Raw genomic sequence first — 18654 nt, forward strand, 5'->3', positions numbered from 1 at the left:
CTCTGCTCCTTTACCTGCATTTTTGGAAAACCAATGCCAACGATGAAATTAGAAAGCCAGTTGACTAAAACAGCGATGGACATGGCAGCCGGCCGTGGGCCCTGGGAGAACAGCTCAGCTGTAATCATCCAAGGAATACTTCCAGGACCAACAGAGAAGAAGATGACAAAGCATAGAGTGCTTATCACAGAGATGAAGGTCATCCATGACATCATTTCCTGTAAAAAGAAAAAACTAATATATACTGCATTTTGAACTCTCAAAGTGTCTTTCTGATATGTTCTTATTGTTCATTTGTGTCCCAAAGTAGCCCCTCTTGCAGGTACTAAGTGTACTATGTGCATCTGAGAACTTCTAATCAGCCAAAACATCACAACTGGGGAAAGGTTGAAACCCTGGACTCTCCAGCATTCGAAATGCAAGTTTCAGCTGTGAGATACTGCATGTCAAGTTGAAATTAAATCACTAGCACCCATCAGGGTCCTAGTTTGCAGGGAGAATAATCCAAAGATGATGACATGCGAGAAGGGAAGACGATGTAGGGACGTGACAACAAGGACAAAAGTCTTAGGAAACTGAACTTCCAAAGCAGAGTGAAAGGGAGTAGGTGTCGTTTTGCAGGGACAGCCAGCAAAAGTGAGAGCGAGGCCAGCAGAGACTGGGTGGTCCAGAGGTGCAAGTCAAGGAATGAATCAGTTTCCACAGCAAACGTGATGCGTATGTGTGGGTCTGGAGATGTGAACCAGCAGCCAACAGAGTCTAGAATACAGAAGAGAGAGGGATCAGCATGACCATGGGACAGTTTCAGCAATTACACTACCAGTGCTGCTTGCTCCTAACAAAACAAAGTTGGGCCCAAAACCTGGGCCCAAAGCTTGTCTGAGCCCATCCCCAAAGAGGGACCAGTAGAGAGCCCAAGGAAAGTCAGAGCAGCCAGAGATAAGCAAAACAACTAAGAAAACCCTAACAATGGTTGCCTGCATAGGAAGACATGCAGAACATGAAACACAAATGCAGACAAGCATTATATCTGATGCTACCTGAGAGAAGTGGACAGAGACCCAACAGAAAACAAATCAACTTGAGTAGAGAAGGTAGATGTGTTGAGACTACAAGATCTAACTAAGTAAGTAAGTAAGTTTATTCAGGTATACACAAATACAGTTACATAGAATTATCATACATAGCAGCATATGTGTAGAGAACCTAGGATAACCCAAAAAAGTCAGACAGAGTGACTTATTTCCATTGATATACAATTTATAAACAAAACCTCATGGACTTGAGTCCTGGAGGTGGGAAGTACAGTTCCTGCACCTTAAAGGAGAAGTGAGAATGTTACAGTTTGGAGTATCATCTAAACCGTGATTTCAGCACACTTCTGGTAAAAAAAAAAAAAAAAAAAAAAAAATAAATAATGGTGAATGTATTTCCTCTATTTTTTTGGATCAGATTACCTTGGTGGAGATGGTTGGTGTATTAAAAGAAATCCAATACATATCAAAGATATCAAACATTGTAGTGATACTCTCTAAAATTCACTATTAAATTCCCAATCTATGCTACCAATACTCTTTACTTTTCCCTGATTTACAGATTCCTCATATATGGAATCTGTGCCTAGAGATTCACTCTGGCAACCCACCACAAATCACAAGAGACCGCTATCAGAAGCCTTACAAACTCTCATTATAGACAACACACTATGTCCTTATTTAAATCCCTAAACCTTCTTAATATAAATGCCACTCATACTTACTACTGTTCACTCTACAGGTGCCTGGTAGAGATGGCTGTGAAGCGATCGTGTGTTGCACATCTTCCTTCATATTCTTCTGTTCAGTGATATATACACCAGGCATTGCTAAAGATTATCAAGAATGTCATATATTCTCTTACTTTTTGCAATGATAAGTGTAATATGTCTCCTTAACTTTACTCACAGGCAGGTTGAGTCCCTCTACATCATGTAACATGTACAAGCCTCTTGCTAACTATGGTTGGTAACCATTTTCTCTTTCTTTTATGTGTCATGGACTATTATGAAATCACTACTAACTTCATAAACGTCCATAATAATCAAATCATTGTCTTGTTTTCATCCCTAGTTCATGGGTTAGTCGAAGAGGAAAATTATTTTGTTCAGATTACTAACCTTGGGGGGGAGGGGGTTAGTAACATAGGAAAAGTCAATGAAGCCATATCAAACTGTCCAGGATGCATCCCACATCAGTTGACTAACACCCAGTTATACCTGCTTACTTCTAGGTAAATAGGGGAAGCAGGTGAAAGGAAACACACCCAATGTTTTCATTTATCCAGGGATCAAACCCTGGTCCTCGAGTGTGTGAGGTGAGGCCACTACCAACTGTTTCAGTCATATTATAAAAGACCTTAATTCTTCATTATGTTCCTTTTACTGAAATAATACTATAAATGACCTCCAAAGTTCTGTATAACCATTTAATGTTATTTTTTAAAATAAAAAAATACAATTAAAGGATACTGACCATAATTCAAACTGAATTCTTACTAACATACCTTGATGAGGAGACTAATGGTGATGAAGATTGAGAAGATAAACATTCCACCAAGACCATAGAGGTGAAGTGTCCGTCGACCAGCACGGTCCATGAGTGGAATTGATACTAGTGTCATGATGACCATAACCGACCCCACTCCAAGGGTTGCATATTTTGACTGCCATTCTTCCAGACCCGCAGCAGTGAACAACGATGTGGAGTAGTACAGCACCTGGGACATTTTCAATTTTACTCTTTGTAATTAAACTGGGCTAAGATATAAAAGAATTTTATGAATGAATTGAGAAAAATATTATTAGGACACAACAGGATAAGAATCATGAGGAGACTATTATATAAAGAGTTGAGGCACATTTCAGATGCTCCAGAAATATTGGTCTTCATAAAAAGAATATCCATGAGAGAATAGTGATGTTTAATAGATTCATATAATTCAACAAGTTTCTACATCTTTACTATTAGTGGTAATGGCTTATTCTTTATGAGAGGGACAAATCGGGTGCTTTAATTTTAGGGGTGGTTCTTTTTATCATTTTTTACATAGTATTAAATTAAAGTTATTTGAATATATTCAAATATTTGTCTGTTGTTCCCAGCATTATCATTATTGATAAAACTATGACTGTCTTATGAAATTAGGGTAAATCATCAAAAGATGCATACAATACACTTCTCAAATAAGAAGCATTTAGGCCTATATGACGAAATTGTTTAAAAATAAATAAAATGAACATTCCAGAGGTTAATAAAAAACAAAACAAAATTTGAATGCAATATACAGTCACATACATTAAGGGAATTTGCTATTAAACACTCAATTCATTGTCAAACATTGGGAAAGATCATGCCTCAGTGTGGGTAACACAGGAAAATGGCACTTTAAACACTAGCAGATTTTTAAAAACTCAAAGTTTCTAACATCTTTACTGTTGCTTAAATATATATATGATTGATTTATCTCCTGCACATTATCAGCCTGCATGATATGCTGTTGAAATGAAAGAGACTGGCAAAATGAGGATAAGACAGATGAAATGCTGTCCACTGGAAGCACTCTCAGACAGCAAGCAGAGTGGCATGGCTTCACCCAAAAAAGCTAGCAGCTTTTTAGCTATAAAAAGCATATGCTGAAAAGTATACAAATGAAAATGAGCCAATCTAACCTTGTAATATTTAAGCACTTATCCTGTAGCCAAGTCTTCAGTGAAAATATGAGAAACTGTCCAAATAAGGTATCATGAAGCAATGGAAAAATCAACAGGTAACTTGTTTCTTTAAGTGTATGTCTAGAGTTCTCATATTACCATAATTTTCCATTTAGCTACCATAATTTAGAAAATAAAATGTTTTGAAAAGTCTTCTAAATTTGTATTGAGTTAAGGTTCATATCAATATAAAAAAAAATTAATCAGCACTTGGAATGCAGAATAAAATACAATTACATCCGAGAATTTGGCAAATGGCTAGAGACAAAAAAAAAAAAAATTGCAGAACTTTTGTATTATTTTAGTTTTCACTGCACATCACCACCTTATAAACAACGTTGTTTTGTCTTACTAACAGCAAAATTTGTTCTCACCAAAAAACAAACACAACACTAGCTCCTTCCAGAATATTGCCGCTATCTTATTCGATTGCTAAGGGTCTTGAAATCATTAAGACTTTATGTGCAATGTGAAAATTTTTGATGCATTTTCTTTTCAATTTATGAAGGTTAACAACAGCTAGATGATACAGTAGTTTAGATATTTTATAACGTAGCTTCACAACAGCAAAACCATTGAATTATAAATGCTAAAATATTGTATTCTACTGGCTAGGATTTCCTGCTACATGCAGCGTACAATATAAAAAAATAGCCAGAATATATTTGTTCTGCGAACTTGAAGAGAAATTAACAACAGCTTTTATATGACTTTTGATTTGCAGAATTAAAATATGAGAGATTAAATATCCCTTCTTTCTAATGCAAAACAATTTTCAGAAGTTAAAATATTGTTTTACTAGAGTCAAAATATAGCTTATCTCTTAAAATATAACTTTATTAAAACTAACACTTAGCTTTACAACAACAAGATCACTAACAATTCCAGTATACTATTATTATTAGTCCCAAGAAAGTGCTAAACCTGAGTGGATCATAGAGCACCCCATAGACTAGCTTTACAAGACCTAGACTTAAAGTTGTTCCTGTACAAGGAAACTCTCTTTGCAAATGTTAACAATAGACATATCTGTCCCTCCCAATTGATATTTATCAGTATTTCCACTGCTTCACACATTCAATGAAAATAATGAGAGAAATAGAGTAGTAAATAATAACTGCTACATGGAAGAGTGGCAGCCTATCCCAACCATCATAAAATATATCTATATATTAAGCAACCTTAATGTTTATGACCATAATATATGCTGTATTAGGGAGGTACTTTTCACAAAAGGCATGAGTAACATTTGGCTTTATTTTGTAAATGCCTTTCGTAAAAATATATTACTATTTTTCTCTTTACTGCTACAGCACTATAATGTTATACAAATTAATAAAGAGTAGATAAAAATTTACTATAGGGTTTAACATAGAGAATATTCTGAGAACAAAAGCAAGCGTAGAAGAAAGATAATTAGAGAATGAAAAGTCTTCATTTGAATGTATCAAAAAATACTAAGATGCTCTAACTGTGAAAATATCTAAAAATTAAATGACATAATGAGAGGGAATTAATAGAATATGTTAACTACTAGCTATTAAATTTTCTGAACTGACAACGACAGCACTATAATTTTGACAAATATTTCGACAGCCATAAGCAGCGCACAAACTTTAGGAATTTCACGCTAGAAAATACAATTAGTAGCACTGTACTGAATCAGAAACCAAGTACTTCTGTTGCATCATACTGTTTGCTTTACTTTATCACAATATTTGCTCAAATGTTTCTGACAAACTAATATAATCTATTTAAGATTATGAATATCAAATGATTCTTGAAACAACTATAAATACATACGTTACTAGTAACATTTGCTATGCAAAAAAAGGAGAACACATATTAGATACAGTACAGTTTCATACATGCTTTGGCAAAAGTTTATATGGTTGGTGTGTAATAAGTCTGTCACAGTGAGTGGACAAGTAAATGAGCTAACATTTCTTATGTAATTTCATAAATTTTTCATAGTCCTTTGGTTTTCTTTTACCGAGGTTATATTCATATTTCACACTTATATTAAGGCTGTTAGAAGCTGACTCTGTTGTTTTATCAAGAATTGAAGTTCTTGTCAATACATTTCAAAAACAAGCTGTAATATACAATCTAGGATCCCAGGAAGGGATTGAAATATACAAACCAATTAATCTTCTGAGTTTCTGTCTCCATGTCGGTTATTATTGAGCACTGACAAATGTTCATTACACTATTACCCATTCAATACCTAGTTAAATACTCTACGTCTCATAACTGATGCACAGAATTTGAAATTCGAATTATTTTATCTTTGCAGTAAGTATATTCTTAGAAGACTTGTAGTATTTTATAAAAAAAATGTAACTGTGCAAATTAGATTCACATCAAAGTTGCAGAAAATATTATGCAGAACGTTCACTCATGTTTTGCATGGATTGAGTAAGTTGGGTTGGAGCCACTTATAAGTTTTAATATATATATATGATGGTACATATGTCTACCAACTGCTGGGAAAGCTTCACCAACATTATCGCTACCATAACCCTGTACCTTTTTAAAATTAAGCATGAAAATGGTAAAATTGAGATCAACAATGGCTGCAAAATTGAAATCAGTTTGCTTCTAATTTAGAATTAAACACGAAAAATCTTGAAAAATCAAATTCATTTGATTACACTTGTTTTAATTTGTTTAAATACTCTGGAGGAGGAGAAAGTGGAGAGTCCCACTCCCGGCCCCACTGGTATATTCCTGAGCTAAGGAACAATCTCTATATATGGTGTACTTTAGCAAGTAAGTTTAATATAACTTGGTCAGGTCCTGTAAAAGGAACTTTGATGTTAAATTATGAGTGCAGCAGTTGCCCACAAGGTGATGCACAGCACTGTTGGCCATTAAGAACATGATCTTCAGTGAGTAATACATGTGGCACGGCTGGAGATGAGTGTGTGTGTGTGTGTGTGTGTGTGTGTGTGTGTGTGTGTGTACTCTTGGCAGAGCAAGCTTTGATACTGGTCAAGGACTCTTAGTCTAAAGAATTGGAGATACCCTTCCCTTCCTTTGGTCAAACCCAATTACTTCCCATTCTCCAGATGCTGTGTGACCCCTATGGGTTCAGTGCTTCCCGATGAATATAATAATAATGCGTATTTAACCTCAGAGGTTAATGCGTATGGTATTTACAATAATTAAAAGAATCAGCAAAACCACAAAACCAAACCTGCTTATTGTTAATTTTGACTAAATTCTCCATTAAAGGAACAGCATTTAGTACTCAGAATAACAAATCACTAAATAATTAAATAATTTTTAACCTTTCTATTTTATTTAAAGTAGTGCAATATGTTGTACTATACAGTAAGACTCCCTTTAGCAGCCAATCAATTAAGTAAAAGAAGGCGTTACATTAGAGTATGAATCTGTTCCATGTCTTAAACATTCAACAATTTTGTCACTAACTCACCCGGGATCAAGAACCTACATCTATCTGGCATCTGAGTAAGGTGAAGTCAGGTTTCCAAACCTAGAGAGTATAGACTCGACGTATGGCGTTGTTATGAATATACAGTATGTACTCTACGAGTAGTAACCACAATCATATACTGCTATAGGAACTGGATTCACTCTTTTTATAGTGCACACAATCCATTAGCATGAGGATAAAAATTAAAGCCAGTGATGTCTATGGCTGCCACAAGGTTGTCCCTCAGTCGATTATATACTAAAGACACTGAATGGCCCAAGTATTGGGATCTAGGAACAAAACCAATATAACACTCCCAGGAGATTGTGGTACAATATCTCAGTCTGATTATATAAAACAGGGAGAGTGAGACAACTGATATGTTTCTTGTTAGCTGAGGGTGATTTATTAAATGTATGAGGAATAACAACATGCATAGTATTAAAATGACTTAAGGTTCATAACCCTCCTCGTCTCCCATCCATCCACAAACACTAAAACTCCATTAAATTCAGTCAACAAGCTAAATCATGCAGCATGCTGACATATAATTAATGAGTGTATACATTTTACTGTGTATTCTTAAATAGTACTGCATTTAGTGTATACTGTAAGTTGTCAATGTGTAACATATGTTTTACAGTCACACATTTTTGCTCGTCTCAGGTAATCAAGTACCTCGTGTCTAAGACTTATTTACAATAAAATTATTTGAAGAACAATTAGCCCCAAATTAGTGGCAAAAACAAGAGTGGGTGTGGGAAGCAAAAAAATAAATGATTGGTGGAATAAGGTAATATAGGTGTTACAGTGAAAAATTTAGCATACAAAAGTTTTAAGTAAAAAAATATATATAAAACAGAGACAGAGGTTAAAAGAATGGGTTGTTAAACCCATTTGGTATTTTATTCATTTAACTGTGGCTATAAAGTATAATTATTAATACAATATTTATAGTCCAAAGTCTTGTGTATATTCTGGTGCACGATAATGTACCGAAATGCCCTGGCTTTCTTTATACTTAACAATAATTTACAAAATGTAAATCACACACTAACTTTTGCAAAGAGATAAAATTTATACGTATTTGTATAACTGTGTTATAAAATATGTTAAAGCTCTATGGGAAAGTGGAGACAAATCCTTCCTCTGTAAGCCATGCATGTCATAAAAGGTGACTAAAATGCCTGGAGCAAGAGGCTAGTAACCCCTTCTCCTGTATAAATTACTAGATGTAAAAAGGAGGGGTGTTAATGTTGCAGTTTTATAACTGTAGTGTAAGCGTGCCTCTGGCAAGACAATGATGGAGTGAATGATGAAAGTTTTTCTTTTTCGGGCCACCCTGCCTTGGTGGGAGAAGGCCGACGTGTTAATAATAATAATAATAATAATAATAATAAAAGAAAAACTTTCATTTCTTCTTTTTCAGGTGACTGCCTTGGTGACACCCATGTTAAATTACCTATACTGTACTATGATACTTTCTACCCATGCCTAGCACAAGACTTTCACACTGCATACATTTTCCATGAGGGGACAACAGATAACGTTAAGTATCTCTTTCATTTTATTTCTATTTTGTCCATTCAATTTTTCCCTTAGATTATCATGATTTCCCAAAAAAGTTTTATGAATCATTGCAGTCAGAATGCCTAAGTCCCCGATCAGCAAAAATGACTGCTGCAATGTTCATAAAAAATGAAATGTAAAAAATAAAGTGCAAATTGTGCACTTTTACTGTAAGATGCATCAGGAAGAGTCAAAAGATAAAACGGCCAGACAGGAAAACCAACAGCATATTGAAGTTTACTTTCTTAGGCATATGATTACAGGAGAAAAGCTGGAAATCAACAAGCAACGCTCTCCCAGATTTATCTGATATCCTCTATTACTGTATTGTAAACATAAATGATGGAAAAGAAAATCAAATGAAGTAGAGTCGAGGTTACACAGGTGACGGCTTAATAGAGTTAGGATAGATACAATACAAGAGAAAGGTTACTACGTACTGATGACATTCAGCTGGAATGAACAGCAGTTGTTTTACACACTCAGTTGCTTCTCCTGACTCCCCAAACAACCTTGTTTTGTTTGGGCAGAGCAACTGCCACCACAGAATTCCAAATGGCTGGGAATGACCAGACAGGTGTGGACAGTGATCCCCTTCCCATACCAATCCATCCTCTTAATGTCTACATCGATTTTTTACATATGATTTCAACTAAGTTTCTCGATTTACATTATTTAGGTTAGATTTTAATTTATAAATAATAAATAAACAATTATAACACACTATGAAGCCAATAAATGAAATAACACAAAAAGGTCATAAATTCGCTTAAAGCATGAATAGAAATTGGGGATCCTACAGTCAGATAATCAATTTCATTCTTGTGCCACAGCCCTATATCTTGCCCTCTAGGCCACATTAAAATAGTATGATTAGGGAAATGGGCTGCCCATTCTTCTAGAAGAAAATTTTACCCCACACAGTTAGGAAAAAGAAAGTAAGATGGTAATTTTTTAATCACCCCCATGGGAGGACCATTCAAACCCCACCGCCTCAATGAGGTGACTGTATTGTGGAGAAAGGTATGTAGGAGAAAAAGGGAATATTCTCAGTAAAAGTGGGCCTTGAACAGGAATTGGTAATGTCACCCCAGTTGTTTCATAAATTTAAAGGGACTGTTAACCCGTAAACGGTCCAAGCAGATCTACGTTCACATGTGTAGTGCTACAAAAGTAGATCTAAGTTTTTTTACATTTTTTTTTTCCAACAAGTCGGCCGTCTCCCACCGAGGCAGGGTGACCCAAAAAAGAAAGAAAATCCCCAGAAAGAAAATACTTTCATCATCATTCAACACTTTCACCACACTCACACATTATCACTGTTTTTGCAGAGGTGCTCAGAATACAACAGTTTAGAAGCATACACATATAAAGATACACAACATATCCCTCCAAACTGCCAATATCCCAAACCCCTCCTTTAACCCTTTCAGGGTCCGTCCCGTAGATCTACGGCTTTACGGTGAGTGTCCAAACCGTAGATCTACGCCATGAGCTCAGCTCACTCTGATGAACTGTGAGTGGTACATTTGGGCCTAGATATGAGAGAATACATCTATGTGGTATGTGTGCACCACATAAAACAGATCCTGCAGCACACTGTGTATAATGAGAGAAAAAAACTGAAATCATGATTTTTCGATTAAAACAGCGACTTTGCAGTGTTTTTTCGTATGTTTTTTATAGCTGTATTTGCGATTTCTTGGTCTCATTTGATAGAATGGGAGACATATTACAGAAATAGAGATGATTTTGATTGGTTTTAGCACTGGAAATGGCTTGAAACTGAGCTCAAAGTAGCGGAAATGTTAAATTTTTGCCGATATTCAAGAGTAAACAAACGACCTCACACATCTAATACACGCCAGCTGGTGGGTCTAATATACATTCACAAATATGGTGATGATATTTATACAATTATTACAGTATTGCATAACAGTAAATCTTCTATTTTTTGGTGTGAATAAAAATTCATTATGTGAATAAAAAATCAAAATGGAATTTATTTGTAAAGCCTCAAAATGTAACTAATGAACAGAGGAAATGTTAGTTTAGTTCCAGGAATATCTACATTGTTTATTCTGGAGCCTATTTTGAAATTGGAATATTTTGAACTTTGTGTTAAATTGGCCAAATTAACAATTTCCGATCACTTTATTTTGTAGTTGAAACAGTTGAATTGGCGATTTCTTGTGCTCAATCGATAGAATAGAAGTAATACTAGTGAAATAGCTAAGAATTTGGTTGATTGGAATAATGTAATTGGCCTAAAATGGGAGTCAAAGTCGGCAAAATCGCCGATTCGTAAATATCGCTGACACATCAAAATTCGCGAGAGCATAATTTCGTCAATTTTCCACCAAATTTCGTACTTTTTGTTTTATTACCTTCACAAAAAGATTTTCTACGATTTCATAAGAAAAAATAACAAATTTTTTTTTTTAAAATTCTTGGACACTGGTGCGTGACTCCAGATTTGGGCCTTGGACCCTGAAAGGGTTAAAGTGCAGGCATTGTACTTCCCATTTCCTGGACTCAAGTCTGACTATATGAAAATATTTTTAAATATAACAAAAAAAAAAGTAGATCAAAGTTTTTTTACACATTTTCAAATGTAGAAAAACAAAAAGAAGATCTACTTTTTTTACATACTACTTTCAAATGTTGAAAAAACGTATATATACGTTTGGACTGTTTACGGGTTAAAGAAGTAAATGCCAGAGTATGGGGAAAGTGGTCTGGCATTAAAAATAAAATTTAATTTTATATCAGTGTCAGTTGTCATAGTTACAGTTTGTTGAAGACACACTACTTTTTGAAAATTCAAAAGAGAATTTGCTGAAGTTGTGTAAAAGTTTTGGATGATGTATAACAGGCACATCAGACTGGCTTCAGCATTCTTTCCTTGTATCTGTAACTGTGTCTTAATTGCCATTATAAGAGAAGGAACAGCTTACAGATATTCTGACTTATGTCACTGTAAAAGCAAAATTTCATCATTAGTCTCTCGATTCTGATGTTTCCACACAAGCCTTGAAATATCTTACATATTTTGCAACATATCTCTGCAAGCAAACTTTCTCTTTATATATGGCAGTAAAAAAAACAAATACAGAAGTAGGATAAATATAGAAAATGAATTCCACTGACAGATAACATCAACTGTTCCAAGTACTGAACTTTCATCCCATGCATATGCAAACAACTGTACTCCGACATTTATTTAACAGAAAATGCCTGCTGCTCTAAGTCACATCAATCACCAGATTACAGCTATATCAGCCTGGGGAAAATAATGGCAGGTCACATTTGCTCAACAGAAAACACAAATGATGATGGTCTCTAGGCACCATGATGGTAATGCTGCAGCAGCTTCAAGAATGGGTCTGTGTTGGTACCCAGGGATGAAGCTGATATGCTTGGGGCAAAATCTGACTCCAGACTGACTATGAAAAACCACAGTGAAAATCTTGTAAACAAAGTGGCCAGGAAGCTTACAGCATTTAGACATATCTTGCATCTACTCAATAGTGGCTGCAATATTCTGTACAAAGCACAACTACACACACCTTGAGTATGCTCCATTTTCTCGGATTACCTCCCCCCCTCTCATCTATGATTTCTTGACAGAATAGAGAACCAAGCAAGACAATTCATCTCTTGCCTGGACCCAACCTAAACAGATCTGTTTTTTCAGCAGAGCCTTCAACACCAGAGGGATGTGGCTGGCCTTACTGTTATGCATAAGGCCAATGTTTTAAAGTACCACACTTGGCTACACTCCACAGACAGTGAGAAGTGACCTTCTAAACAACATGACAGGCAGCAAACAGCACCTACATTCTGGCATTCTTCTTCTCAAGAATATCGCTTCATCTGAGATCATTTATTCCTAGGATGATCTGAGTTTGGAAGATGTTTGTATGGCATAATGACATCGATAAAGTCAGTTGACCAAATGAAATAGCTGGCCCACAGATAGTTCCTGCTTCATCCTATTCCCTATTTGTATATCTCATAATATTAAATAAGCTTTCAGATGAGCTGATATAGGTAACAGCTCTTAGCTTGTAAATAAAAGATGGAACTCTTAACCTAACCCTGTAAAACCCTTGTGTAAAAAAAAAGGTAGAAAGGAAGGAGAGAAAGGAAGGAGAGAAAGGAAGGAGTGAAAGGAAGAGCTCACAAGTTCAACACAAGATGTGTGCCCAAACTAATCTTGAAAGCCAGCTGTCTCCTAGCCTACCATGAGAGAGTCAAGAGGAAGAGTGAGAAGAGAGAAAGGAAGGGACAGAGACAAGAAGGATGGGAAAGGAGTGAAGGAGTAGGAGAGGAAGCGGGGAGAGGAAGAATTTGGAAGGAGAAAGATTGGTGGGTAGGCACCCCAAAGAACCCCAATGGAAATAAGTCACACTGACTTTTTTTGGGTTATCCTAGGTTCTCTACACATATGCTGCTATGTATGATAATCTATGTAACTGTATTTGCATATACCTGAATAAACTTCCTTGCTTGCTTGCTTATTTATTTGACGAGGACTTGGGATAAGGAAGGTGGGTGAGGCACTAGGAAGAAGAGTACATGGGGCTACACGACTGTGAACAAAAGATGGATGAAGTAGCAACATATTGGGGCCTAGGAATAGTATCCTTTGAGGGAGGGAAAGGGTATATGTAATATTTGTGAAAGGCTCTTGATCCAAAGAATTGAAACTACTTCCTTTTCTCTGAATTGAAGCTGATTGCCTCCCATTCCCTGGGTGCTGTTTGACCCCTGTGGGTTCAACACTTACCCATGAATATGTGGTAATAGTAATAATAATAATCATATTAAACTTAGCATTCAAATAATCTATTAATGACAATTCTGCCCAAAATGCTCTGCATGACTATGGACTTTTCCATGTATGACCCAACCAATGTTAACCAGTCTCTAACACAAATGTACCTTCACAGAAAACAAACTTGCATTTTTGAACTGTATTAAATGGACTAAATGATAGAAAATCAAAACTTTCAGCGACTAGAGTGCATGCCGTGTAGAAGAAACAACAGCGATAAATTTACAAACTTGCACCACACCTGAAAGACTAGGAGGCCTGTGTTTTGCATGCAAAACACAGGCCTCTCAGTCTATCAGGGCACACCCGTAAATTTGTTATGACCACTTAGAGACCATATATATAAGCAGTCAATTAGTTATTGTCTTGTTAGTCTTAAGATAGGCTTAAGTTTGCTCAGAATGTTCTGCATACTAAAGGGTTTTTGCATGCACACCTAAATGTCAGCCATCTCTGTACAAACACTGTATTGTGTTGAAATAAACAATATTAATTTGAATCCGAATCTTAAAATGTACTTTGCCACTCATGTTACATTTTGTAATCAAGTGTACAAATGTTTTAAATTTCTTCAATAGGAAAGTAAAATTTTGTATTTTTTCCAGGCACACGTTGAGAGATCAATCAGATTACTTGGTTGACCAGGCAAGCACCAGACAAGCCTGGCTCGGGGCCAGGCTGCAGTACGAAAATTCCCTTGGCTAATCAACAACATCCTCAGAGCTACTGACAAGAAGAAAACTTATGAAAACAATATAAAATAGGCTTAATTCCCAAAGAACGAGCAAAAAGATATACATTAACACTTTCTATTCTAATATAAAAATCCAAACAGCTATATTATGCTAGCAGGTTCCAAGAAATAAATTGCAATATCGAAAAGACATAGAAAACACAACTCGCAAAATCGTAATGGCCACGCTACTGGGAGATTCGTCTGTAAAAACTTGCATTTGTGGTCACAGTGGTGCCTATGCTAACCTTCCTATGGTGCAGAAATATACCTAGTTGGATGAATCTTATTGTAGCTAGCTGGTCCAGTGGCTAACGCATCGGTCTGGAGTTTTGTGACTCTCTAACCCCACCCTTGGTATGGTTAGAAAACACTCTTAAATAATGGACTCATGCAAAAGTGCTAATCCCAAAGAAATTGTACTGACTAGACCTAATAAACCCCCATTCATATTACTGATACCGTAAATAAGCTTAATGGCTTCTCAACTATAGAGACTAACCTTGCCAGTAAAACTGCACTATTTCTCAGGTTAGTGATTACCTCAGTGGTAGTTATAAAGACTCCCTCCACCTGTCCCAACAAATTCGACAGAGGTGATAAAAATAATGCACTAAAAACAGAGGAGGTAAAAATGCAAACATACCACCATTCATATACAAGAAAGCAGTCCATGTGCTACCTCCATTTATTGTAACCCTATTTAATAAATTTCTTGAAACCAAATCTTTTCCTAAGATTCTTAAGTGACCTCACGTTAACCTGGTCCACAAGAGGATACGCTACTGATGTCAACAATTATAGACCAATTATTGTCTCAAATCTTAGAAAAGATAATACTGTGAATCTTCTCATTAATGGACTAACTGGGGGAGGGTGGCATGTATGCCATTACTGATTGTCTGAAACTTCCGAATTATGGAATTAATTTTTCATAATCGTCTGGTTGACTTCTGAACTAGTGGACTTGGTCCACTGATGCAGAAGATAACCAGACGCTAAGAATACTGGTACTGTAACCTGTAGTACAACAGTACAGTAATTTTAGGGTATTGTATGCAATTTACAGTAATTTTACTTACCTTTTTTGTGGAGGGATGAGGTCAAAACTGCTGTGAGTGATAGTGGTGACTTTGAATAACTTTTATTTTGAATCAGACGAGCAGTAAAATTTCACTATCATCCACACTAAGCTTAAGAGCATAGTCTGTAAGTTTGTTTTCCTTCTATGGCTGTAAGACACTGTTTTTGAACACCATATTCCTTATACCCTTGCCATTTAGATGCCAGATTCAACCTTCTTTATTAGTTCAAGTTTCTGCCAAACACTGAGAACCCCGTGTTTCCGCTTGGGACAACCACTTACTTTAGACGCCATTGTTAACTGCATTTTACTTAATGTGTTAATAAAGTCACACAATGTGCTTGAAATGCAGGGAAAATTGGAGACTGAATGACGAGTGTATATGTGAGTGAGCACAAATAATAAACCGGTGCGGGTGGCCTACGACTCAGGCAACAATGAAAATAGATAGTTCCTGGACGTGGCTGCTCTGGTGTGTACCGGACAAATGTCAGAGTCATCGAGTTTGGTTCAATACATCAGAAGACTGCTGGACATTATCACCATGGATGAAATCCAGAATTACAGACTTCTGTCCATTTTGTCCGATACTTACATTTGTCTAACCAATTTTTTTGTCAGAAATTGACAAAATCCATTCATGAGAGGTTTTACGGTATACAGCCTCTCTTCACTTAGCAATGTACTCATTTACCAACGACTCAGACCTATGACGGGCTCTGACCAGTATGTATACCTAAATACACTGTATATTAGAGCTGATTTCCTCTATTCTGTTTATTACAATATACAGTACAATACTGTATAAACATTTAGAAATACAGTGGACCCTCGCCTAATGATATTAATCCGTTCCTGAGAGCTCAACGTTAGGCGAAATTATCGTTAGGCGAATTAATTTTCCCCATAAGAAATAATGGAAATCAAATTAATCCGTGCAAGACACCCCAAAGCATGAAAAAAAAATTTTTTTTACCACATGAAATATTAATTTTAATACACACAAACTGAAGAAGAGATGTACAATACATGACACTTACTTTATTGAAGATCTGGTGATGATTGATGGGATGGGAGGAGAGGAGAGTGTGGATGGTCTTAGTGTTTAGAAGGGGAATCCCCTTCCATTAGAATTTGAGGTAGCAAGTCCTTTTCTGGAGTTACTTCCCTTCTTCTTTTAATGCCACTAGGGCCAGCTTCAGAGTCACTGGACCTCTGTCGCACAACATATCTGTCCATAGAGGCCTGTACCTCTCATTCCTTTATGACTTTCCTAAAGTGTTTCACAACATTGTCAGTGTAATAGTCACCAGCACGGCTTGCAATAGCTGTATCAGGGTGATTTTCATCAAAAAAGATTTGCACTCTAAGCCACATTGCACACATTTCCTTAATCTTTGAAGTAGGCAACTTCTTCAATTTCTCTCTCCCCTCTTCCGAAGCAGTTTCCTCAAGTGTGGCCTCTTGCTGTTGAAGATGATCTAGCAGCTCATCAGTGGTTAGTTCTTCACTGTCCTCCTCCACCAACTCTTCCACATCCTCCCCACTAACCTCACCAATATGAGCACTAGTTCCAGGCATTTTTTCCTGTTCACCTGGGTGTTAGTCAACTGTTGTGGGTCGCATCCTGGGGGGACAAGATTAAGAACCCCAATGGAAATAAGTTAGACAGTCCTCGATGATGCACTGACTTTCTTGGGTTATTCTGGGTGGCTAACCCTCTGGGTTAATCGTTTCTCGATAATTGTTTCATGTTAAGCCATGCCAACAACACACTCTCCACATCTTCGAGTAATACAGCTGATGGTGGTGCAGCAACAGCAACAGCTGACTGTGGTGCAGCAACAGCTGGCCATGGTGCAGCAGCAGCTGTGGTGCAGCAACAGCTGACCAAGGTGCAGCAGCAGCTGACGGTGGTGCAGCAGCAGTTGACTGTGGTACGATAGTATTTCTCACCTCTTTTACCACAGGGTTGGCACTAGAAGCTTTCTTGGGGCCCATGGTCACTTATTTTGCTGGTGAAATCACTAAAAACGCTGTGATGATGTGAAATGTTCCGATTGTATGCTTGGATGTGACCGCAGAGGCTGGCTTGTAAACAATGCCACCCACGGAACAAGTGAGGCTGGCTCAGGCCGCACGTGGATGGGTCTCGGACGAATCGCATTAAGCGAGTTTTTTTAGTGCTAGGCGAGGCAAATTTTTTGCGTTAAAATGTATCCCTATGCGGATTTAATGTTATGCAATGCCATCGTTAGGCGAGGGTCCACTGTACTATACAAAAAATGTTATACATGAATGGTGCACAGGTGACATTAAAACAATATCAAAGATGGTTGACACAAACCTGCTATCATTATAGTATACTCCTTGCTTAGCGATGAATTCATTTACCGACATGGTCTTAGGAACGGAACTCCATCATTAAGTGAGGAGGGGCTGTATAAATGAATATGTATATGCATTTATCAATTACATGTATATTCTTAACCCCTGCCAGTTTGGCTTCGGGCCAGGAGAAAGTACCAATGATGCCACCATTAAGATGCTAGACTGCTTCTTCAGTTCCAGAAAGTAATAAATATCCAATGGGTCTCTTTATTTATCTAAGAAAAGCATTTGACACCATAAACCATAATATTTTGCTGCTGAAACCAGAGCATTATGGTATCAAATGGAATTCTCTCACTTACATAAAGTTCTACATCATCAACAGACATTATGTGACAATCAATTATACTACCCCATTAACACAAACTATCAAGATAGAGAGTATACCTGGAGTATACCATGAGGGTGTTTCTGGGGTCAACACCCCCATGACCCAGTCCATGACCAGGCCTCACAGTTCTCAGAGTAGCATCCTTGCTGGCTATTATTTCTCATCTACATAAATGACCTATCAAATGTCTCACAGGAAGTCAAACCAGTCCTGCTTGCAAATGGCAACATCTGTCATATTCAAGATCCTGTTGCCTGCAACAGTCAACGAGGAACCCATAAGTAAGTTTATTCAGGTATACACAAATACAATTACATAAATTTCTCATTCATAATCCTAAATCCTAAGAAAGACTTGGTTATAAGAAGATACAACAGATGATATAACATACCTGAGTACACAGTCATTCACAACTATTGAACACAAAAGAAGAGAGAAACTGCAATCTACTATAAAACTCAGATACAATGTGCAAACATATTAAAAGTAGAGAAGACTAATTATATTTGTAGCTAT

General features: G+C 36.7%; 1 protein-coding gene across 1 annotated transcript in view; it reads right to left on the bottom strand.

The window, feature by feature from the left end:
• Nucleotides 1-18654, bottom strand: part of Glut1 (Glucose transporter 1) — a gene marked incomplete in the record, with an annotated part of 492009 nt that overhangs the window by 140706 nt on the left and 332649 nt on the right. Inside the window, 2 exon segments of the mRNA XM_070100219.1 lie at nt 15-218; nt 2542-2754. Of these exon segments, the coding sequence (XP_069956320.1) occupies nt 15-218; nt 2542-2754 (417 nt within the window).

The sequence above is a fragment of the Cherax quadricarinatus genome, chromosome 72 (assembly GCF_038502225.1).
Source record: "Cherax quadricarinatus isolate ZL_2023a chromosome 72, ASM3850222v1, whole genome shotgun sequence".
Taxonomy (NCBI): domain Eukaryota; kingdom Metazoa; phylum Arthropoda; class Malacostraca; order Decapoda; family Parastacidae; genus Cherax; species Cherax quadricarinatus.